General features: G+C 41.3%; 1 protein-coding gene across 1 annotated transcript in view; it reads right to left on the reverse strand.

Moving 5' to 3' along the window:
• Positions 1-25202, reverse strand: part of lyst (lysosomal trafficking regulator) — a 327516-nt gene extending 302314 nt beyond the window's left edge. Inside the window, exon 1 of the mRNA XM_048597088.1 lies at positions 24699-25202. Within this exon, the coding sequence (XP_048453045.1) occupies positions 24699-24782 (84 nt within the window). The 5' untranslated portion in view covers positions 24783-25202. The remainder of the gene's footprint in view (positions 1-24698) is intronic.
• Positions 25203-25729: the final 527 nt, after the last annotated feature.

The following is a 25729-nucleotide window of genomic DNA, read 5'->3' on the forward strand; positions in this document are numbered from 1 at the left end:
CAGGCCAGGCAGTATCAGAGGAGCAGGAAAGTTGATGTTTCAGGTTGGGACCCTTCTTCAGAAATTTCTTCATTTTTCTGAAAAAGGGTCCCGACCCGAAACGTCAACTTTCCGGCTCCTCTGACGCTGCCTGGCCCGCTGTGCTCCTCCAGCTCCACACTTACCTCTGACTCCAGCATCGGCAATTCTTACTATCTCTGAGTTAAATTTATTAATGCTAGTTTGCTGTTAGGATCTACAATCACTAATCTAGAATTTTTCAGAATATTCAGACTCACTAAATTAAAAACTGAAAGAACTGCAGATGCTGTAAATCAGGAACAAAAACAAAATTGCTGGAGAGGCTCAGCAGATCTGGCAACATCTGTGAAGGAAAAAAACAGTGTAAACGTTTCGGGTCCACTGTTCTGAGGAAGGGTCACCAGACCAGAAACGTTAACTCTGTTTTTCCCTTTGCAGATGCTGCCAGACCTGCTGAGCCTCTCCAGCAATTTTGTTTTTGTTTCTCACTAAAGTAAGTTCGTTTATACCAACAGCATTCACTGTTCCGAAAAAGGTATTGCTCAATTCCCTGCCAAACCTGAAATACTACATACAATTCTGGTCACCCTTCTTATAGGAAGGATGTTGTTAAGCTTAAGAGGTTGCAGAGAAGATTTACAAGGATATTGCAGGGACTGGAGGGTTTGAGTTAAAGTGAGCGAATAAATAGGCTGGGGCTTTCTCCCCTGGATCTTTGGGGCCCGAGGTTATAGAGGTTTACAAAATCATGAGAGGCATGAATAAGATGAATAGCCAAGGTCTTTTTCCTAGGGTGGGGAGGGGAGTCCTAAACTAGAGGGCATAGGTTTAAGGTGACGGGGAAAGGTTTAAAATAGACCTGAGGGGTAACTTTTTCACGCAGAGGGTGGCGCATGCATGAAAATGAGCTGTCAGATAAAGTGGTGGAGGCAGGTACAATTAAAATATTTAAAAAGCATCTGGATGGATACACGAATAGGAAGTGATTAGGCAGTTATTGGCCAGATGCTGGCAAAAGGGACTAGATCAGACTGGGATGTCTGGTCGGCGCAGATGAGGTGGACCAAACGGTCTGTAATCGTGCTGTATGATTCGATGATTCTATGATACCCACACTTGGTAACATGTGCATCTTTAAGAAAGTAGTAATAGTAAGCAGTTGACACTTTAATTTTCTACTAATGTTTGAGATCCTATTAGAATGAACAGCAGTTACTTATAACAATACTTTACAGAAGCATATATTTAGAATGAATCATCCGCCCAAACATCCACTTACTTCACATGAGCATGAGTCATTCCTGATTAACTTGCAAAATCACTGATGAGGAACATTTCACTCACTTCCAAGGAATTATGCTTACCAGCTGTCTACAGGACTACCAATTTTCCTCTAAGTAAATGGCTATGAAAATCTCATGTCATCCATTGCTTTAAACAGGTTAAAAATACAATATTCGTTTGAGCTTTGAATTAAAAGGGAATATTTTCTTCTGAAACAAACTGAATAGTTCTTAACACATTGTTATATACGATTAAAATGCTTTTACTGGTTTAGGAGCTAACTTTAAAATGTTACAACATTTAAAACTTGAATTGTTTTAACTCAAAAATTTAATTTTAGTTAGCAGCAACAACCTGAATAAAATGATTTCCACAGCTGTTGGAACAATTACTTGTTATGTCTTAGTTTCAAGATATACATTATCTTGGCCAGGTGTTGGGCCTGAAGCAAACATCAGTGTGCTTCATTTTTCACATATGCATTAGTGCTTATACAAGGGATTCAACATTATCAATATTGCCATTGCAGATCAAGGAATCTTTCACTAATCAAGGGCAGACTGTGTCAAATAAATGTAAAAAGGATAAAGTATAAAGCATCAACCAAACTGTTAAGACAAAAGACAAATCAGTTTGATGCAAGAAGTGGCGTTTATCCAAATTAAATTTAATATCAGACTTTAGCACCACGGTAATTATAAGACTACATGCTTTTAGTTTTTCTCTATTTTGTGTGCTATAAACAATACAGCAAAAAACAGTTCAAGTTGATACTATGCCTAAAATAAGCAGATTTCCCCCCAGATGTTATCGAAGACAACAGCTCATTGGTTTTCAGCCATGGCACATCATGAGAAATTGGGAAGTGGGTTTTTCTCCCCATCATAGCCAAATTACAGCACCAGGTCTGTACAACAAAAATTGGGCATGACCCTGCTTGAGAAACAAACAAATGAGGTAATATAATCAAACTACTTAAGAGATTCTTCACATTCTTCTCTGTAGGTGATTACAGAACAAGACTGACTGTCAGAAATAAAATAAAGAACTGGGGATACTGGTAAACAAATAAAAATAGAAATTGCCAGAGAAACTCAGCAGGTCTGGCAGCATCTATGGAGAGTACACAAAGTTAACGTTTCAGGTCTGGTGACATTCGGACCTCTCCACAGATGCTATCAGACTTAGAGTTTCTCCAGCAATTTCTGTGGGTGAATGACATGGCCTTTACAACTGACTAAAAATTTTGAATCCTGATAACAAAGACCCCAATCTAATGATTAATGTCTTATTTTAATCCACTATCATTTTCTCTATTTTTCTCCTGTACTTGGAACATCATTTGACTGTAAACCTTACTTCAATTCAGGCCTTGGTCGTAACAGAAGCTGATTTCAAATAAACCAAAATAGAAAAACACTTACTGAATAAATCCAGAGATTTGAAATGAAATCTTTAACAAAAACCTTTTCTCTGCAGAACCTAAACTATTTCATTTCAGCATCTCCAACCTGTTCATTTTAAATGGTAACTGCATCTCTTAATAGAAAACTACATCAACTTGATGTGGACTATTCTGGAAATGCAATCTAAATTACATTGACAGTCAATAATCCATTATTAAGATTGAACTCAAACTTGAACAACTGGTGACCCTCAAAAAATAGCAAAAACTGCTCACATCTTGCAAACAAGAAACCAATGAGGGTCCAATTAAGATATGGCATTCATTATGACTATTTTATATACTATACATTTAAAGAAAAAGTGTTGTCCACAGCACAAAAGACCACTAGCACAAAAATAAGAACTTAGCTATGACATGCAGCACATTTAAAAAAACAAATATACTTTATATTCTGAACACATGGTAAAATGTGGAACATACAAGTTTACAGCTGATACAGTGGAATTACTACGTAAGTAATACATTGAATAATTCACACAATCAACAGCAGAAAATAAATAAGTATCATGTGTCATGTAGCGGTAGCTCCAGTGCGCTAAAGTATACTGCATCTACTGCAAACCTTAAAGAAATATTTTGATTTTTAAAATTTAAAATGGTGCATAAGTTGCTTCCTTGAACTACAGACTGAAAGAGGCCAAAATTGTCAAGATTGTGTGCTGATCTTCTGGTTCTTTCTTTTTGTAGATCATTTTTCACTAGAGATCCCCATTCCATCATAAGGGCAGACATCCTTCCACATGATCCATAATTATCACTGTGATCAGAGACAGGAATGTAGTCATACATGGTAATTATCTATTACAGCCCAAAAATCTGACATCTCACTCATCCACAGTTCAGCACATACCCAAATACTAAATTTTTAATCTTTAATGCACACAAACCTATAGTTAGAAACAGTAATGAAAAAGCTGTTTCCCCAAGTGTTGCATCAGACTTTCCCCACAACTCATCTTGAATCAGACAAGGCCAACTAGTTTAACATGCAATTGTTCAATCCATTGCTAACCTGGGCATTACTAATCATTCCTTTTCAAAGTACGGCTGTACACAGACCACTTATTTAACTGTATTTCCATAGGTTTCAGAATTTTGTTGTTTGTTTTATTATTTTTAATACTCTCCTCTGTAGCTACCAACATACAACACTCAAAATAAAACTATCAGTTAAGGTAATTTTGTTATATTTCAATCACGTAGATTCTTATCCTTCTGATTTTGATCTTTGTTGGAGGATTTCAAAATAATTCTTTTTTCTGTATTATCTTTGGTAGCTTACTTCTCAATCTAAACTTCCTTTCCTTCTCTTCACTTTATTTACATGATTTGACAGGGAATTATATAATCTACATTTACACTTCCTTGTTTAGATACTGACTTAGTCAGGATACTTCAATATGATTTGTTAAGGAGAAAAGTCGTTTCCCCTGCTCATATATGTTATCAAATACTTATAGAAGGCGAGGAAGATCTGTTTCAGACACATCACGACCATACTTCGCCACTCGAAAGGAAGGCCTATGAAAAGTTTATGGGGAACTATAAGCTTAACAAATGGCAAGTGCCATTCGCTCATCACTAACTGCAAAATCTGGAATAATGTTTAAGAATTGGATTATTACAAAATCGGTTGAACTGGACTGCAGAGATTAAGTGGTAGAATGGCTTGAGCGAAGGTAAGAAAGGAGAGTAACCGGCAAATTTTTCACATGGGACCGAGTACGATTCTTTCCAGAAATAATGAATTTTGTTCATTTCCTTAAATGTTATTTTCTTTTAATTCATTCACAAGACTTAGGAATTGCTGGTTAGACCAGCATTTATTGTCCACGCTTAACTGTCCTCTAATGAGGTGATGGTGAGCCTTCTAGAACTGCTGCAGCTCACATGGTGTGGTGTATGCAGTGTTATTAGAGGGAGTTCCAAGATTTTGACACAGTGACAGTAAGTAAATGACAATATATTTACAAGATTAGATGGTGTGGGGCTTGGAGGGGAGCTTGCAGGTGGCGGTGCACTGATATATTTGCTGCTCTTATCTTCCAGATGATACAGGTTACAGTTTTGGAAGGTGTTGTCGAAGGAGAGTTGGTGAGTTGCTGCAGTGCACCTTGTAGGTGCCACCATGTGCCAGTGGTGAAGGAAGTGGATGTTTAAGGTAGTGAATGAAGTGTCAATCAAGTTATTATTGTTTCCTAAGTGGTGTCAAACATCTTGAGTATTATTGGAACTGCACACATCCAGGTAAGTGGAGAGTATTCCATCACACTCCCGACTTGTGCTTCGTAGACATGGACACGCTTTGGAGGAGTCAGAAGGCAAGTCCCTCACTGTAAAATTCACAGCATCTGACTACTCTTTTAGCCACAGTATGTATATGATTGCACAGACAATATACTGGATCAACGATAATCCCCAAGAGGTTAATAGCAGTGGATTCAACAATGGCAATGCCATTGAACGATAAAGGTCAATGGCTGGATTATCTCTTGTTTGGGAGTGTCAATGCTTGACACAAGCGGCATGATGTTACTTATCACTCATTACCCCACGTACAAGTGGTGTCCAGGTCTTGCTGCATTTGGACATGGACTGCTTCTGTACCTGAGGACTGTACAATGTTAGCCATTTGTTAATCAGTGAACATTCTTATTTCTGACCTTCTGGTGGAAAGATGATCAGACACGAAGCAGCTGAAGTTAATTGGGCCGTGGACACTACCCTGAGAAATTCGTGCAGTGATGTCCTGTGGCCGAGATAATTGACCTTCTGCAACAACCATCTTCCTTTGCACTAAAAATGGCTAATTATGAAAGCTTTCCTTTCTATTTCCATTGACTTCACTTTTTAAGGGTTCCATGATGTCATACTCAATAAAATGCTGCTTCAATATCAAGGACAGTCACTCTCAACTCACCTCAAGCGTTAGTTTCTTTTGTCCACGCTTGGAACAAGGCTGCAATGAGGTCAAGAGCTGAATGGGTCTCACAGCATCAGTGTTAGCAAGCAAGCGCTACTTGATAACACTTCTCAACAATCTCTACTGACAAGTAACAGTAGACAGATGGTGCAGTATTTGGCCAGGTTGGATTTGCCCTACTTTCTGTGAATAGGACATCTGGGCAATTTCCACAGGTCATCTTGTAACTGTATTGGAACAGCTTGGCTTGGGGCCTAGTTAGTTCTGAAGCACAGATCTTCTGAAGAAGGGTCCAGACCCAAAACGTCAGCTTTCCTGCTCCTCTGATGCTGCTTGGCCTGCTGTGTTCATCCAGCTCTACACCTTGTTATCTCAGCTTGATTAATCTTTGGGACAAGTCTCTCAGCTACAAATCCCAAATTTGGTAAGGAGGACTTTGCAAGGTCAACAAAACTGTTGTATCATTTTTGTTTCCAGTGCCTTAGTCCATCCATTTTCATTTCTTTTATTAGATTTTGTAACATTTAGATACAACTGAATGGCTTACTAAGCCATTTCAAAGGATATTTCAGAATCACATTGCTGTGGATCCGAAATTGCTTGGAGACCTGATCAGGTGAGGCTGGCAGATTTTCCTTCCCTAAAGGACACAGTGAATCAGGTGGGCTTCACAACAATCAAGAATAGTTTTGTGGCCACCATTTAGAATTAAATTCAAGATTTATTAACTTAATTCAAATTTCACCATGCATCGTATTTGGATTCACACTCATGTGCCCAGAACATGAACCTGGGTCTCTTGTCTACTAGTTAGTGATCTAGTCACAATACCACTTTACCACCATCTTCCACAGTGACCAGTGGCTGTGAAGGATAATAGATGAACGGATATCTAACCCATTCCAGCTGTTCACCAAATTACTCCACAGGAAACGTCAACATTAAGGAAACTGTTGTAAGATCGGTAGAAGTCGCTTGGACAAATAAATTAACTGAAGCTGTAATCAGTACACACTTGGTAGCAAAGAAATTAAGTACTGGTTTAAACAAAATGAATGTTGAAGTTTTTCAACTTTCATTCATCAGAACAGTTGCAAGAATACCAAATTTCAAAAGACACCATAATTTATACAGCACAAGAAAAAAGACATCAAATGGTTGGCCAGGCAGATTTTTTTTTTTTAATATATTCATTTTGTGGGATGTAGGCATCGCTGGCTGGCCAGTATTTATTGCCCGTTGCCAGTTGCCCTTGAGAAGGTGGTGATGAGCTGCCTTCTTGAACCACTGCAGTCCACCTGCTGTGGGTTGACCCACAATGCCATTAGGGAGGGAATTCCAGGATTTTGACCCAGTGACAGTGCAGGAACACGATATATCTCCAAGTCAGGATGGTGAGTGGCTTGGAGGGGAACTTGAAGGTGGCGTCATATCACATCTGCTGCCCTCGTTCTTCTAGATGGAAATGGTCATGGGTTTGCAAGGTACTGTCTGAGGATCTTCGGTGAATTTCTGCAGTCGATCAGTAAAGCGATGGAAGATGTCATCAACAGTGCTATCAAGCAGCACCTGCTCAGCAATAACCTGCTCAGTATTGGTTGCTAGCGCAGTTTCTGGTACACTTGGATTATTCAGCAAGTGCTACTCAATAAGGAATCACTTCTAACATTAGACATTATGTTGCAAGTTTTGCTATGGAGAATGCACCAGGACGCTGTTAATTCAAAAAAGCAATACCCGAATAAATTCATTATTCCTACAGAGCACAGATCCCTGGATATAAATATCAGTTGTTTCAGCGGCGGGAGTCCAGGAGGAAGCGCGAGGGCAGCCTAGGAAGGTAAGCTTTTCGATGATAAAAGTCTTACCTCACTCACTCCAAAAATGGAGTCACACAAGTGAGGTAATATATTTGGGCGGTTGCTTTACCCGAAACACTACCTAGGTAGTGTCTCCCACCCATCCTCCTCCTCTAACCAAAAAAAAAGGTTCTGAGCGCTGATTTGGTAAGGCTACTAGTTATTTTTTTTAAATAGTCTGTTTGGGAATTCAGAACAGTAGGAATGGATGTTAGGGCAGTTGTATGCTCCTCCTGTAGAACGTGGGAGGTAAGGGTCACCACTAGTGTTCCCACTGACTTCATCTGCGGGCAGTGCACCCAACTCCAGCTCCTCGGGAACCGCGTTAGGGAACTGGAGCTGGATGAACTTCGGATCATTCGGGAGGCTGAGGGGGTAATTGAGAGGAGTTACAGGGAGGTAGTCACACCTCAGGTACAGCAAAAAAGTAGATGGATTACAGTCAGGGGACGGAAAGGGAACAGGCAGATAGTGCAGGGATCCCCTGTGGCCGTTCCCCTCAAAAACAAGTATACCGTTTTGGATACTGTTGGGGGGGACGACTTACCAGGGGTAAGCCATGGGGTACAGGTCTCTGGCACAGAGTCTGTCCCTGTTGCTCAGAAGGGACAGGGGGGGAGAGGAGGAGAGCATTAGTCATTGGGGACTCCATCATTAGGGGGACAGATAGGAGATTCTGTGGGAACGAGAGAGACTCGCGGTTGGTATGTTGCCTCCCAGGTGCAAGGGTCCGTGATGTCTCGGATCGTGTTTTTGGGATCCTTAAGGGGGAGGGGGAACAGCCCCAAGTCGTGGTCCACATAGGCACCAACGACATAGGTAGGAAAAGGAATGGGGATGCAAGGCAGAAATTCAAGGAGCTAGGGTGGAAGCTTAGAGCTAGAACAAACAGAGTTGTTATCTCTGGTTTGTTACCCGTGCCACGTGCTAGCGAGGCGAGGAATAGGGAGAGAGAGCAGTTGAACACGTGGCTACAGGGATGGTGCAGGAGGGAGGGATTCAGATACCTGGATAATTGGGGCTCATTCTGGGGTAGGTGGGACCTCTACAAACGGGATGGTCTACACCTGAACCAGAGGGGTACCAATATCCTGGGCGGGAAATTTGCTAATGCTCTTCAGGAGGGTTTAAACTAATTCAGCAGGGGGATGGGAACCTGAATTGTAGCTCCAGTGTACAGGAGGTTGAGAGTAATGAGGTCATAAATAAGGTTTCAAGGTCGCAGGAGTGTACCGGCAGGCCAGAAGGTGGTTTGAAGTGTGTCTACTTCAATGCCAGGAGCATCCGGAATAAGGTGGGTAAACTTGCAGCATGGGTTGGTACCTGGGACTTCGATGTTGTGGCCATTTCGGAGACATGGTTAGAGCAGGGACAGGAATGGTTGTTGCAGGTTCCGGGGTTTAGATGTTTCAGTAAGATCAGGGAAGGTGGTAAAAGAGGGGGAGGTGTGGCATTGTTAGTCAAGGACAGAATTACGGTGGCAGAAAGGACGTTTGATGAGGACTCGCCTACTGAGGTAGTATGGGCTGAGGTGAGAAACAGGAAAGGAGAGGTCACCCTGTTGGGAATTTTCTATAGGCCTCCGAAAAGTTCCAGAGATGTAGAGGAAAAGATTGCAAAGATGATTCTGGATAGGAGCGAAAGTAACAGGGTAGTTGTTATGGGAGACTTTAACTTTCCAAATATTGACTGGAAACGCTATAGTTCAAGTACTTTAGATGGGTCAGTTTTTGTCCAATGTGTGCAGGAGGGTTTCCTGACACAGTATGTAGATAGGCCAACAAGAAGCGAGGCCACATTGGATTTGGTACTGGGTAATGAACCAGGCCAGGTGTTAGATTTGGAGGGAGGTGAGCACTTTGGTGATAGTGACCACAATTCGGTTACGTTTACTTTAGCGATGGAAAGGGATAGGTATATACCGCAAGGCAAGAGTTATAGCTGGGGGAAAGGCAATTATGAGGCGATTAGGCAAGATTTAGGACGCACAGGATGGAGAAGGAAACTGCAGGGGCTGGGCACAATTGAAATGTGGAGCTTGTTCAAGGAACAGCTACTGCGTGTCCTTGAGAAGTATGTACCTGTCAGGCAGGGAGGAAGTGGTCGAGCGAGGGAACCGTAGTTTACTAAAGAAGTTGAATCTCCTGTCAAGAGGAAGAAGGAGGTTTGTGTAGAAATGAGGCGTGAAGGCTCAGTTAGGGCGCTTGAGAGTTACAAGTTAGCCAGGAGGGACCTAAAGAGAGAGCTAAGAAGAGCCAGGAGGGGACATGAGAAGTCTTTAGCAGGTAGGATCAAGGAAAACCCTAAAGCTTTCTATAGGTATGTCAGGAATAAAAGAATGACTAGAGTAAGATTAGGGCCGGTCAAGAGCAGTAGTGGGAAGTTGTGCGTGGAGTCCGAAGAGATAGGAGAGGCACTAAATGAATATTTTTCGTCAGTATTCACACAGGAAAAAGACAATGTTGTCGAGGAGAATATGGAGATACAGGCTATTAGACTAGACAGGATTGAGGTTCATAAGGAGGAGGTGTTAGCAATTCTGGAAGGTGTGAAAATAGATAAGTCCCCTGAGCCGGATGGGATTTATCCTAGGATTCTCTGGGAAGCTAGGGAGGAGATTGCAGAGCCTTTGGCTTTGATCTTTATGTCGTCATTGTCTTCAGGAATAGTGCCAGAAGACTGGAGACTAGCAACTGTTGTCCCCTTGTTCAAGAAGGGGAGTAGAGACAACCCTGGTAATTATAGACCAGTGAGCCTTACTTTGGTTGTGGGTAAAGTGTTGGAAAGGATTATAAGAGGTAGGATTTATAATCATCTAGAAAGGAATAATTTGATTAGGGATAGTCAACACGGTTTTGTGAAGGGTAGGTTGTGCCTCACAAACCTTGAGTTCTTTGAGAAGGTGACCAAACAGGTGGATGAGGGTAAAGCGGTTGATGTGGTGTCTATGGATTTCAGTAAAGCGTTTGATAAGGTTCCCCATGGTAGGCTATTGCAGAAAATACGGAGGCATGGGATTGAGGGTGATTTAGCAGTTTGGATCAGAAATTGGCTAGCTGTAAGAAGACAGAGGGTGGTGGTTGATGGGAAATGTTCATCCTGGAGTTCAGTTACTAGCGGTGTACCTCACGGATCTGTTTTGGGGCCACTGCTGTTTGTTATTTTTATAAATGACCTGGATGAGGACGTAGAAGGATGGGTTAGTAAATTTGCGGATGACACCAAAGTCAGTGGAGTTTTGGATAGTGCGGAAGGATGTTGCAGGTTACAGAGGGAGATAGATAAGCTGCAGAGCTGGGCTGAGAGGTGGCAAATAGAGTTTAATGCGGAAAAGTGTGACGTGATTCACTTTGGAAGGAGTAACAGGAATACAGAATACTGGGCTAATGGTAAGATTCTTGGTAGTGTGGATGAGCACAGAGATCTCGGTGTCCATATGCATACATCACTGAAAGTTGCCACCCAGGTTGATAGCGTTGTTAAGAAGGCGTACGGTATGTTAGGTTTTATTGATGGAGGGATTGAGTTTCGGAGCCATGAGGTCATGTTGCAGCTGCACAAAACTCTGGTGCAGCCGCACTTGGAGTATTGCGTACAGTTCTGGTCACCGCATTATAGGAAGGATGTGGAAGTATTGGAAAGGATGTGCAGAGGAGATTTACCAGGATGTTGCCTGGTATGGAAGAAAGGTCTTATGAGGAAAGGCTGAGGGACTTGAGGCTGTTTTCGTTACAGAGAAGAAGGTTAAGAGCTGACTTAATAGAGACATACAGGACGATCAGAGGATTAGATAGGGTGGACAGTGGGAGCCTTTTTCCTCGGAAGGTGATGGCTAGCACGAGGGGACATAGCTTTAAATTGAGTGGTGATAGACATAGGACAGATGTCAGAGGTAGGTTCTTTACTCAGAGAGTAGTAAGGGCGTGGAATGCCCTGCCTGCAAAAGTAGTAGACTCGCCAACTTTAAGGGCATTTAAATGGTCATTGGATAAACATATGGATGATAATGGAATAGTTTAGGTTCGATGGGCTTCAGATTGGTTTCACAGGTCGGCGCAACATCGAGGGCCGAAGGGCCTGTACTGCGCTGTTATGTTCTATGTTCTATATCTAGCTTCCAGCAGGCATCAGTAAGTAGCATTGTGACCCTGACTGATAAACTTAAATTGGTTGTGTCATTCATAGCATACTTGGGATTATTCAACAAAATTTTAGCAACAGGTGAACCTCGCCATTTCACACTGCTACTATGTGGTAGCCACACAGGTGGCATTTTCCAATACAGATGCTAACGTCAAGGCAAAAGGACATTCAGCCTAGTGTGCATATGACTGATGTGTTCCATGAATTTCTGTACAAGAACAATGCCCAGTGCTTTGGCATCACATTCCAACAACTAGAGGTTTGCATCAAACAAAACATTCCAATTATTCACAATAGGCAGGATACTGACACTGTCAACCAAGCTATGCTTGCACAATTTAGACCATATGTCTAGTGTTAGAGATGATTCTGTAACTGGATAGCACTTTCTGAATAATCTCAAGTGTGCATTTGTGGCAGTAATATTGCCATAACTCAGGGCAGGGAGACCAGAGTTCAAATCCCACCTGCTTCAGAGATATTTAATAACACTTTTGAACAGACTGATTAGAAAAATAGGTTAACTTTTTTAAAATTATGCTAACAACCAATTAAAGCTTAACAGTCGAGACCATAAGGTGGTTAACTTACATTTACTAAAAGCTACAAATATTCATACACATTTATATATTATTCATCCTCTACAAGCGAAAGGAATTTGTCCAGGCATTGCGCTGTTAAGTAGTTCCATGTGGGATTGAATGTATAAGGTTCCCAAAACTAAAATACACAACACAAAATTCTCAACACATCAGTAAAAGAGTTAAATACTAAAGCTATTTTTAGCTCGTCATTTAGTGATTACATAATTTGTACTTTTATTGTGAAAACTTGTGGTAGGAGTTGTTGCATGTACTCCAAACATTTGTTAATTCTTGAGTGTTACTCTCTAGTATAAGTAATGCCAATGAAAAGAAAAATATTCATTTAACTCTATCAATAAGGTTTTGGGCCATCATTCAATTATGGCATGAAGGAAAGATGACCTAACACAAACAAAGTAACTTATCCCAAGTCACAAGCTTCCGATAGGTTTCTTAATAATTGAAAGAGAAAAAACTTGAAGAAACAGTTAGTTAAGACAGTGGCCAAAGAGACAGGAAGCAACTTTTCAAAAATAATACCAACAGGAAATGATAAAACAAAAACTTGACTATGTTTTCACCTCTTCAAACCAACCTCAGTGTAAAATGTGAAAATGATTCTGTAGACATTAATACCATTCCAAATTAGTGAATGCCCAAAGAATGGGGATTTCATTTACTTCCCTGTCATTTTCAATATCTTCAGCATCCTTTTTCACCCTCCACTCAGCCAACAAGAAACATTTATCATCTATTCCCAGTGACATTTATCTGGCTAAGTTAATTGCAATACCTGGTCTTATAATCTTAGTGCCTCTTCATAGGCTCCTACTTCTCCCACACTTCAACTTCAACATTCCAGTTTCAGCCATGATCCTTGCCTAGCATTAAGTTTCCCCAAGCTTATTGCTGCAACTAAAATGATCATATCATGTCACTCTCCTGTGCCAACTCATTACAAAATCATGGAATGATACAGGTGCTCTTCCAGCCCCTTTGCTAGTTCTTTATAAAAGAGTGATCCTGTCAGTCCCACTGTTACGCTCCTTCCCCAAAACCTTGGAATATTTTAAGAATTTATTCAGTAAATTTCAGTAGAAAGCTGAATGTACTTCGACCACCCTTTTAGCATTCTAGATTATACACGCTGAGTGCTTTTTCCATGTTGCTTTGCCAATTACAATAAATTTCTGTTCTCTGGTTATCACTCCTACTGACAGAGGAATCATTCATCTACTTGTCTAATTTAAGGATCACTGCCACTATATCCTAGTTCCAATCAGTACATAACCATGCCCTCAATCCCTACAGGCAGACTGCTCAAAGACATTCTGCGGTGCTACTAGGGACACCTTGCCTTTATCACAGTACTCTATATCCCAGACTATCGCCAGTCCTCACTTTCCTGCAGAATTCTTAAACTTCAACATCTCCTCAGGTGCACTGTAGCAGTCACAGAACAGGCACTCAATCATTCTTTTAGAGTCTCAGGCATTACTACTTTCCATACTCCCTCACATACAAATCACACCTTGATATCTGCATTCTCTTTAATACATCAAGGCATTGCCAACTACACTATCCCTTATGCTACTAGGTCCCAGTCCTCCAGTCAAGAGCTTACAGATTGTATCTTGCTCAGCTTCCTGACTAAGGTCCTAACCTTAACTACCACATCCTGCATGCCCTCCCACACCCTCTTCCCCTCTCCAAATCACCTGCTGCATTTAAAGCCCAATCTTTTCATTTCCCACTGCCGTTATTTCTTTCACATCTGTGTACACTCCAGGGCCACGAAATCATTGTCCCCAACAATCCTGGGATTGAATCTAGATGTTGGCAACCAAAATTAGATTATTTGAAGGCACCAACAAAAGGAAAATGTCGAAATAACAGTACAAGAAAACCTTACAAAAAGTGAGTGGATCACCACAATCTTTATCTGCAAGAAACACTGATTATCTACTGATAATCAGACAATCTTTCAAATCAGTACATCATCCTGTGTGCAAGCTCAAAATGTTCTCACCAGGCATAACGAAGTTTTATTGGGCTAAGATATTAATTACTTATAAATCTGCTGGGTGTTTCTCCCTCAGCTTTAACTACTTACACTACGAAAATTCCACTTGCCAGCCATTACGTGATTAATTTCTAGTGACTGCAATCAGTAGCATCCGTTGAGTTCCAGTGTGCAACTTTAAAATTTAAATGTTCCTTGTGTTCTTCAAACCTCTTGCATCACAGGTTTCCCTGATCATTTCAGAAGTTCATTATTAAAGTTACTGTATTAAATAAGGCAAATATCTACAAAAACTTGTAGTTATATAGCAACTGTAATGAAGTAAAATATCCCAGAATGATTCACAGGAATGTTATCAAACAAAATAACTGAGACTGAGTTACATATAGAGATATGAGGGTACAACACCTAAAGTGTGGTAAAAGAATTAAATTTTAAAGAGAAGGACAAGAAAGAATTGAGAGGCATGCAGATTCAGGGAAAGATTCCAGACTTTTAAGACCACCAATTATGGAGCAATTAAAATTACAGATGCTTTAAAGGCTACAATAGCAAAGCAGAAATCTCAAAAGCTGATGGGGTTGGAGCACATTTCAGAAATAGGGTGCGGCAATTTCAAAAAGAGTTCAAAACAAGCATAGAGTCGAGACACTGTTTAACTTGAAGCCAATGTCATTTAGTGAGCTCAGTGGTAATGCGTGAATGGGACCAAAAACCAGTGAGGACGAGCACACAGAAAAGTAGAACAAAGGAAGAGGAGTAGAGTCAGAAAGGCATACAGCACAGAAACGGATCCCTCGGCCCAACTTGTCTATGCTGACCAGATATCCTAAAGGAATCTAGTCCCATGTGCCTGCATTTGGCCCGTTCCTTCTAACCCTTTCCTAATCATGTACTCGTCCAAATGTCTTTTAAATGTTGTAACTGTACCTGCCTTTACCACTTCTTCTGGCAGCTCATTCCATACATGCACCACCCTCTATATGAAAACATTGCCCCTCAGCTATTTGGCCCTTTGAGCTTACTGATCATGGTTGATCCTACAACTCAGTGCCCCATTTCTGCTTTCTCCCTATATCCTTTGATCCCTTTAGCCCTAAGAACTACATCTAACTTCTTCTTGAAAACATAATGTAGATTACTTAAATTCAAAAGGAGAGTAGAAGATAAGAGACTATTTGAAAGTGCATTGAAATAGGCAAGGACGGAAGTAACAATAGCATGGAAGATGGTGTTTCTAATAGATGAGTGAAGTAGGACTGGAGTTGGATTATATTACAAAGATAGGAAAAGGCAGCAGTGGGCTAGAAAAATGAACTGAGACTCCTGTGTCAAACATTACAAAGTTGCTTAGTCTTAACATTGTAAGCTTGAATCTTATGTCCGACAATTTCTTGAACTTGCTTATTATTGTTTGGATGGAAGGATAGGGAGGGATTGTTGTCAGTTCTATAATAAGCTACTGCTGGAACCATAGTGACAGATGATATCTTTCAAGAAAACATAGGCATTATTAAAACACAAAATTAAAGTGCATTGCCTGAGGCTTGATTATGGACTGCTACAATTTGTTCTTCTAAACCTTATAGATGATCTCACAAAAATAGAGAAGGATTGGAATAGAAAAGTCCTTCATAGTGTTTATAGGATTGCAATAGGATGAAGTAAATTTCCACTCTATCGGATTCAAATCTTAATAGGAATAGTCAGCAAACTGTTCTATGTAATTTCTTTAAATACTCTTGATAAGTTCTATTTGAAAATCAACAGTAGTGAAATGCTAAATAAAAACCGAAAGAACTGTGGATGCTGTAAATCAGGAACAAAAACAAAGTTGCTGGAAAATCTCAGCAGGTCTGGCAGCATCTGTAAAGGAAAAAACAGAGTTAACGTTTCGGGTCAGTTCTGAGGAAGGGTCACTGGATCCGAAACTTTAACTCTTTTTCGCTTCACAGACACTGCCAGACCTGCTGAGCTTTTCCAGCAAATTTGTTTTTGTAGTGAAATGCCATTCTGCCATCTAATTTAAATGAAACAATGGAAGACAACAACAGGGACACATTTATTTTGTGCACAGCTCTTTACTTTTCAGCTTGAATCCTAATTGGTGAAATGTTGAGTTCTTAAAGATGTCTGTTACTATTTGATGACACACCTTTCTCATAAGAATGAGACTGCATCAGAAGAAAGTAGATTTCATGAATAGAGATTTCCTATCTATTGTTGGTAACTATTCAAACAGTTGAGAGAGATCACTTTTAAGCACTTTTGTAGTTTATAGCTATGTCTCAGGTAAGCAGTTGAAAAACACCATGTATAGCTAAGTAAAATGGCACTCTGTTTACAATCCTTTGCGAAACAATATTTCATCAATGCAGTAAAGCGGTTGACCCCATTCTGCTAGCCATTGCCAGAGGGCTCACGTTGGTTCAGGAGTGCTAGATTGCAAAAGATGCTGAAATTAGGCAACTATGCAGCAAAAGTAGAACAGTATTGAAGAGGATTTTAATTTTAACACAGACAGAGAGAAATAGGTAAGCACCTGTCAGAAATGTTGTGAATTTCTAACATGCCTAGGACAGTTTCCTATGGAAATAGGTGTAGAAAACAACAAGGGGACCAACAACATTGGATCTACTAATGAACAATGGGCCTAATTTAATTAGCGATCTAGTTGTTCAGGAGCATATATCATATAGTGATCACAACATAATTGAGTTTTAAGCGTTTGTAAGAGATATGCAAAGATTGGATACTAGAATTTTGGATTTAAGTGAAGCAGACTACCCACAATAAACTGGGAAGCTCTGCTAATAGGTAAAATAACCAAGAAACAGCGGAGGGTGTTTAAAGAAACATTTAATGCTATTCAGAAGTAGTTGTAACCATGAGAAGGAAAAGCTCAATTGCACAAAGTAAAATAACCATGGACATCTGAGGGGGTAGGGGACAGCATAAAATTCAAAGAACAGGCTAATAAAAACACAAAGAACAGTACAGATCCCACAGAACTGGACAAATACAAAGACCAAAGGGCCACAAAGTGGCATAAAAGAGTGGCCAAAAAGGATTATGAAAGGAAACTTGCAAGGGGCACAAAAGACACTAAGAGATTTTTATAGTTACATAGAAGGATAACGGTTGATTAAGTGTACTATCAGCCCACTGAAGGCTGAGAGTGGGATATTGTCAATGACCGTGGGGAAATGGTAGACATGTTAAAAGATTATTTTGCGTCAGTATTCACAGCAGAAAAGCAGAACAGTTTGCCGAAAATCCCAAAGAAATTAAGAGGATCAGGGACAGGATCTGAATAAAATTAGTTTAAGTAAATTGTCCTAATGGAGAAATTAACGAAACTGAAGAGTGGCAAATCCCCAGGACCTGATACTTTCCATTCACAGGTGTTAAAGGAGGTAGGAGAGTACATTGCCAATGCCCTAACCATAATCTTTCAAAATTCTTGGGATTCAAGAGTTGTACCTCTGGATTAGAAATTTCCTCATGTCACTCCATCTTTAAGAAGAGTGCCAGAGAGAAAGCAAAGAATTACTGACCAGTTATCCTAACATCTGTGGTGGGGGAAATGGCTGTCTATAATCAAGAATAGGGTAAACTGATCATCTTGAAAAACTTCAGCTAATCAGGGAGAGGCAGTATGGATTCGCGAAGGGTGGGTCATGCCTGACAAACCTCAGTTTTTGAAGAGGTGAACAGACACAAGTCAATGGATGTTGTTTATGTGGCTTTCCAGAGTCTTTTGAAGAAGGTCCACACAAGAGACTTCTAAATGCCAATCAGCATAGTCCCAGTCTACGCAATCTCTCCTCATAAGCCAACACTCAACTCTGAAATTAACCTAGTGAACTTCCTCTGCACTCCCTCCATTGCTAGTACGCCCTTTTTCAAGTAAGGAGACCAAAACTGTACATCCAGGTGTGATCTCATCAGCACCCTATACAACTGCAGCACAACTTTCCTATTTTAAACTCCATCCCTCTAGCAATGAAGGACAATATTCCATTTGCCTTCTTAATTACCTGCTGCAACTGCGAGCCAATGTTTTGTCATTCATGCTCAAGGACATCCAGGTCCCTCTGCATAACAGCATGCTGTAATTTTTCACCAGTTAAATAAGTCTATTTTGCTGTTATTCCTACCAAAATGGATGACCTCACATTTACCAACATTGCATTACATCTGCCAGACCGTTTCCCACTTACTTAACCTATCTATATCCCTCCGCAGACTTTGTGTCCTCGACATACTTTGCTCTACCACTGATCTTAGTGTCATCTGCAAACTTTAACACACTACACTTGGTCCCCAACTCTTAAACATCTTATGTAAATTGTAAACAATTGAGGACCCAACACTGATCCCTGAGGTACACCACTAGTCACTGATCACCAACCAGAAAAAACACCCATTTATTCCAACCCTTTGCTGTCTGTTCATTAACCAATCTTCTATCCATGCTAATACATTGTCCGTAGTGCCGTGCACCTTTATCTTACACAGCAGCCTTTTGTGTGGCGCCTTGTTGAATGCTTTCTGGAAATCTAGATACACCTCATCCACCAGTTCCCCATTGTCCACCGCACTTCTACTGTCCTCAAAGAATTCTAGTAAAAAGTTAAACATGACCTACCTTTCATGAACCCATGCTGCATCTGCCCGATGGGACAATTTCTATCCAGATGTCTTGAATATAGATTCAAGCATTTTCCCCACTACAGAAGTTAAGCTAACGGGCCTAAAGTTACCTGTTTACCTCCCTTTTTAAACACTGGCATCACATTTACTGTTTTCCAAACTGCTGGAACCACCCCAGAGTCCAGCGAATTTTAGTAAATTATGAGCACATATTTCCCCCGCCATCTCTTTTAGTACCCTGGGATGCATTCTATCAGGACCAGGCAACTTGTCTACCTTTAGCCCTGGTAGCTTACCCAACACTACCACTTCAGTGATAATGATTGTTGCTAGGTCCTCATGTACAATAGCCTCTTTGTCATCAATTATTGGCATGTTATTTGTGCCTTCCACTGTGAAGATCGACACAAAATACCTGCTCAATGCCTTGGCCATTTCCTCATTTCCCATTATTAAATCCCTCTTCTCATCCTCTAAAGGACAAATGTTTACCTTGGCCACCCTTTTGTTTTACACATTTTTAGAAACTTTTGCTATTTGTTTTTATATTTTGAGCTAGTTTACTCAATCTGTTACTTTTCTTATTAGGATTTTCTTGTGGCTTTTGCTTGACCTTTAAAGATTTCCCAATCGCCTAGTTTGCCACTAATCTTCACCACTTTGTATGCATTAACTTTTAATTTGATACCCTCCTTTATCTCCTTAGTTATCCATGGCTGATTATTCCTTTTCCAACAGTCCTCCTTTTTCACTGGTATATACAAGAAAAGACAGGTTAAAATAGATAAACCATTGCCACTGGTTGAAGATTCTAGAACCAAGGGGCATAGTCTAAGAATTAGGGCCAGGCCATTCAGGAGAGATGCTGGAAAGCACTTCTATAGGCAAAGAGTAGTGGAGGTTTGGAATTTTTTTCCCCTCAAAAAGCAGTCAATGCTAATTCAATCATTAAATTTAAATCAAACTTTTTTTTTATTAAACAAGGGTATGAGCCCAAGGCAGGCATATGGAGTTAGGCCTCTATTAACCATAATCTTACTGAATGGTGGTGCAGATTTGAGGGGCTGAATGGCCCACTCCTGTTTCTACATTTCTACATCTCTATTTAAACACCATCACCTGTATATATTTTCAGACATACTTTTTCTGCTCTATACTTCCTTTGAGAGTGGGGGAGGAAGAGGAGACACAATGTATACAGACTAAATGCATATACACTAACGATACAAAATAAAAACATTAAGTGATCCCTGTTGCTTTCACCAATTGAACTGAAAATATGTTCAAATCAACAGGAGGAATAAGAAAATGTACCAGGATAGGATCCAAAAGAATATTATCTATATTTACTTGTATAATTTCAGATTTTACAGTGATTTATTCTTTTCAGCCTAAATTTATATCAAGAACGAGCTGTCAGTGAAGACAGACAGACTCCATGATTCACGTCTACTAAGTACAAGTGATCAAATACTTGTCAAAGTTATGCTTTGTTCCCTCTTCAGTGAGAGGCTAAATCAACTCCTATATCAGAATGGTGGCATTATTCCGATAACTCCCTGTACTCAAAAGAAGTTATCTGTCTTTGCATTTTCCAGTTACTTCATCTGCATCAATTAGAGACTACTGGCAGAATTTTATGGCTCCCCGCCAACGGGTTTGATTAAGAGGCAGCGGTCTCACATCCAACCAATGAATGATTCTCTAAGTATGGGGCTGCTGCTAATAGCAGAGATGCTTCCTAGCTAATTCTGTGTGACATAGCAGGATACCCCACCATCTGAAAAATTCTGCCTCGATTTTCCAGTTTCAAAATCTCCCCAACCCCGGCCTCATCCCCAACCATCCCTCTCACCTCTGCCTCCTTGACCTGATACAACCTGCCCATGTTCTCTCCCAACTATCCACTCCTCCCACCTCACTGACCAATCCCCACCGCTCCCTACCTGCACTCACCTATCACCATTCCGCCTACCTTCCCCAGCCCCACCACTCCTCTCCCTATTTATTTGAGCTCCCTTCACCACCCCCCAACCATCCCCCATTTCTGAAAAAGGGTCCCAGCCCGAAACGTCAACTTTCCTGCTCCTCTGATGCTGCCTGGCCTGCTGTGTTCCTCCAGCTCCACACTGTTATCTCTTTTCCCAAAATAATGTCTGGCCTGATGATTGAAGTATTTTCATTTTTTTATTCCGGATTTACAATGGAATAATTAGGTTCATCCTTTTCAGGCTTTCTTTCTCACTTGTAACTGGTATTCTGCACAGTCTTCTGATTTTCAAAAAGGTTACTAATAACAACCCAGGTATAATACAGAAGTTCCTTGAAATGGTTGATGGCATTTACAGCAATGTCTGGGAAAGGGAGAAAAGCCAGTGAGGAAATTCAATTGTTGTGAAGAAGGAAAAGCAGAAGACATAAAAGAAACAGGAGATAAAGAGGTAAAGAAAAAGGCAAAAATGTTTTTAGGGGATAAAGAATACAAGGACGATGATAGAAAGAAGAGTTACTTTTCTTAATAAATAGATAAAATGACGAGTGCCCCGAAAGAACGTGTCAACAAGTGCCAGAAATAGGCACATGGCTGGCATTCAAATGCAATGGATCCTAGACAGATTGTATGACGAGCTGCAGTCGGCCAGAGCAGGCAGGTACCCAACTAGCTGGCAATAAGCTAGTGAGGCAGAAGGCCAAGGCTTCAGCTCAAAATGACAGGTATGTATTCATTCAGACATTGGCAGTCGAGTGCCTGGTGCTATTGATGGGAGTAGGTCCCTAAGGTTTCAGCAGGAAACATGTCCACATTGCAAAACACCATAGCCATCAAACCTACTCACAGATCAAGCTGGTATAATAGCCAGTGCAGCTCAGTAAGGGGGCACAGTATGCTGGCTCACAAATCAAGAGTAAGATACTTCAATCCTGAGTACTAAACCTTATGAAACCCTTTGGTTTGCTAGCAAGGGATATTATTGGTACTCAGTCAAGTTAGTTATTTTTCCTGCAGCAATCAACACTTAAACCCACCTTATTAATAATTTCACCTCTTCCAACTCCACTTCGATTTAACACCCTCCCCCTTCCCCTTTCTCACCTTTGATTACTTGCATTGCCCTCAATGGGCTTTCCATGCAAATTAATTAAATCAATTGGAAAAAACAAGTAATTTACTGGTGATAGATATAGATGAAAATAAATACCACAGATGACTGGTGAAGGGGAAAACAAAAGCACTTCAGGATAAAAAATTCTCTTCAGTCCAGCTCCATTTTGATTTAGCCCCCCTGCTTCACCTTTGAAGGTCTGTCATGACGTGGAGGTGCTAGTGTTGGACTGGGGTGAACAAAGTCAGAAGTCCCATGACACCAGGTTATAGTCCAATAGGTTTATTTGAAATCACAAGCTTTCAGAGCGCTGCACTTCACCCAAAGTAGCAGTGCTCCAAAAGGTTGTGATTTCAAATAAACCTGTTGGATTACAACCCGGAGTCGTGGGACTTCTGACTTTACTCTCAAAGGGCTTCCTATGTAAACTAATCAGTTTGAGAATACAGATGATTTACTAGTGGTTGTTAATTCACCTAATGACACTTCCATCCCGCTTCCTTATAGCTCTGCAAACTTTTCCTTTACACATCCAACTTCCTTTTGAATGTCTGAATGAATCTGCCTCCACCACTCTGTCAAGCAGAGGTCTTCCTCACATTGTCACCGTTTCTTTGCCAATTCCTTAAATGTGTATCCTCTGGTTTTCAATCCTTCCAATAATGCAAAATTTCACCTCCATCTACTGTCCAGACCATGATTTTGCGTGTCTCTATCAAATCTCTTCTCAAATTTCTTTACCCCAAGAAAAACTGTCCCAACTTTTCTAATCCATGTAATTAAGTTCGTCATCCTGACAACTAATTTTGTGAATCTTTTCTGCACCCTCTCCAATGACTTCATGTTCTTCCTAAATTGAATGATGCAATAGTACCGTTGAGGCCAAACCTAAGTTTGGAACATGTTGATTATAATTTCCTTGCTTTGCACTCTTTACTCATACAGTATCCATGTTGCTATTGTCCCTTTTGTTTCAGGAGGCCTAACTTTGCTCCCATGTCTGCTGTGTAGCACTTTATCAAAACATTTTTTGAATTCATGTTTGAGGGAGTGAAGGGTCAGGTAGCTCATAGCTCAATTGGCTGGTTTGTGATGCTGAGTGATGCTAACAGCATGGGTTCAATTCCTGCACCAGGTGAGGTTACCACAAAGCACCCTCCCTTTCAACCTCTCCTGAAGTATGGTAACCCTCAGGTTAAAGTAACAGTCATTTATCTCTAGTAGGAGAGCAGCCTACTGATGTGGTAAGACTACAGAGACTTTTACCTTTTCGCCACAATGACACTGCTCTTATCAACCCTACCTGAACAAAAACTCTAAGCTAATTAAACTCAAATTTGCACTTAACAAATCCAAGCTGGCTTTTGATCATTAATTCACATTCAAGTGGCAATTAATTTTGCCCCAATCTTTCAACCACAGAGATATGGAAGTTTATGGAAACAACTGACTTGCCCATGGTTGCTCAGTTTCTTTCTCACCCATTTTTGAACAAGTATGCGATCTGCAATTTCCCAGTCCTCTGACATCATCCCATATCAAAGAAAGACTGGAAAATTATGAATAGTACCTCCACAATTTTTATTCTATCTTGGATGAATCTTATCCTTAACAAAGCTAGGCACAACCAGACTTTCTAAGGCCTCCTCATCAATATTAAACCTTTAAGTGTCCTAATTCTCATCTTTCACCATGACTTGGGCAGCATTCTTCTTCCTTATAAATGCAGATGTAAAGTATTAATTTAGTTTCCCAGCCACATTCACTGCCTTCATGCCTAAATCTCCTTTTGGTCCCAAAATAACCACTCTTTTCTTTTTATCACCCTTTTTCTACTCGTATGAATATAACAGGCTTTTAGATTCCCCTTTGTGCTCGTCACCAGTCTCTTCTCATACTCAGGACACCTACAAAGGTAGTACTTTTTAAAAATAATAATAAAGTCACAGTAGACCCAGTGAACTAAAGGGCTACTCTCTCACGAGACATGATTGGTGGTGACTTTAATTCAAGGACCACCATGCTTCAGGTATGGATTGAGGTTAAGATGTTGGAACATCATGGTGACCTCAGCCAGTACAGGAATTGAACTCACACTGTTGGTGGCATTTTATAATCCCTCATCAGTATCATAATACAGGGGAACACAACATAAATAACACCATGGGATCATTTAAACCTGCATCTGAAAGAGGTGGAGCCTTGATATAGCTCATCTGACAGATAGGATATGTAGTAATTCACATCTTAGTACTGTACAAATTGCCTAGGATACAAGCTCAAGTCTATGGATTGGGATGAAAGTCAAGCTCACTTTGGAGCAGCTGCCTCAGGAGTCTCTCTTGACTCTCACCATCTCTCAGTACAAAGAAGCACGCTCACCATCCCACAAGACAAAATGCGACATTCACCTATCTTTTCAATGACAAAACAGCAATAAGCTTCCTGTGCCCAGGGACATTATCCTCCCCCTGCCCAGGGCAGACGCCCTCCGCCTTGCACATTACCCTTCCCAGACTGCAGTTCCTACTATCCCAGACTATCCTCGGTCACTCCAGAGTTTGGGTCCATCATCCAATGCCTTCATATCACCTCACACAGCCGATGCCAGGCTCCCCTCCTCTCCAGCTCACCTGCTCTTCCTGCTCTGACTGCCGGTACCTCTCCCACGCGTGGCTGAGGCTGAAGTTCAGGTTGGCGCTCGGAGACTTCGGCATGGCTGGGGCTCCCCTGCCGCCGGCGAAAGTTTTGCAGAGTGTTGACGTTCGGTCGACCGGACAGCCCGCACTGCTGATGGGTGTCACAGGCTCCGTGTCCCGGGAATGGTAGCTGCTCGTCAGTGTATATCAACACCAAACCCCCCGAGCCGGTCTGATCCCCGGGACTGGGCTGGCGGCGGCCGCCGCCGCTGCTGATGCTGCTGCTGCTGCTGCCTCCACGTCACTCAGTCCCGGGCTCGCGATCCAGCCGTTAGAATCCGCCAGGCTCGTGGCCTCCCTTCGGCTCCAGCTCGCGCCCTCTTCCACCAATTACGAGCACGTCCGGCGTATGCGTGTGCGCGCGCTCTCCCGCGCCTCGGCAATACCTCCGGTTCAGGCTCCTTCCGAGTGACGCGTACGCTCTGAGCGTGCGCCCTCTCGCGTCTGGGTGCCGCCCAGTGTCAACAGTCTGCCGCCGCGACCCTACGGAGCCATGCGAGTGTCAATCAAATCAGCCAAGTCGGCAGCTTTCCTCGCCGTACCGACTTCGACTCACGGTGGACTCGACGGTGCATTCGATAACCGCTTATTATGGCTCAGATTTCCACCGGATATCTGCTCTAACTTTCTCAAACCACACGGCTGTATTGCAAAAGAATGTGTTGCATAACTGCTAAAATTATACAGAAACCTTCTGGGTTTTTACACTTTCCTACCAGAATGAGTCAGGTTTGCTAGTCCACTTGCCCTTTGTGGGTTTCAGGCCATCGCGTTTCAACTGCGCGTTTGCATCCGTCACATTATACCTTCCGACCCAATCTCATGTTATTTGCAAATAAGTGTTTATTTTGCATTGGTGGTCTGGAAGCTGAAGATATCATCTTGCTCCAGATTTTATTACATGCATTCACGACATGTGGGCATTGCTGGCTGGACCAGCAATTATTGCCCACCAGCTAGTTGCT

The sequence above is a fragment of the Rhincodon typus genome, chromosome 5, assembly GCF_021869965.1.
Source record: "Rhincodon typus isolate 14 chromosome 5, sRhiTyp1.1, whole genome shotgun sequence".
Classification (NCBI taxonomy): Eukaryota; Metazoa; Chordata; class Chondrichthyes; order Orectolobiformes; family Rhincodontidae; genus Rhincodon; species Rhincodon typus.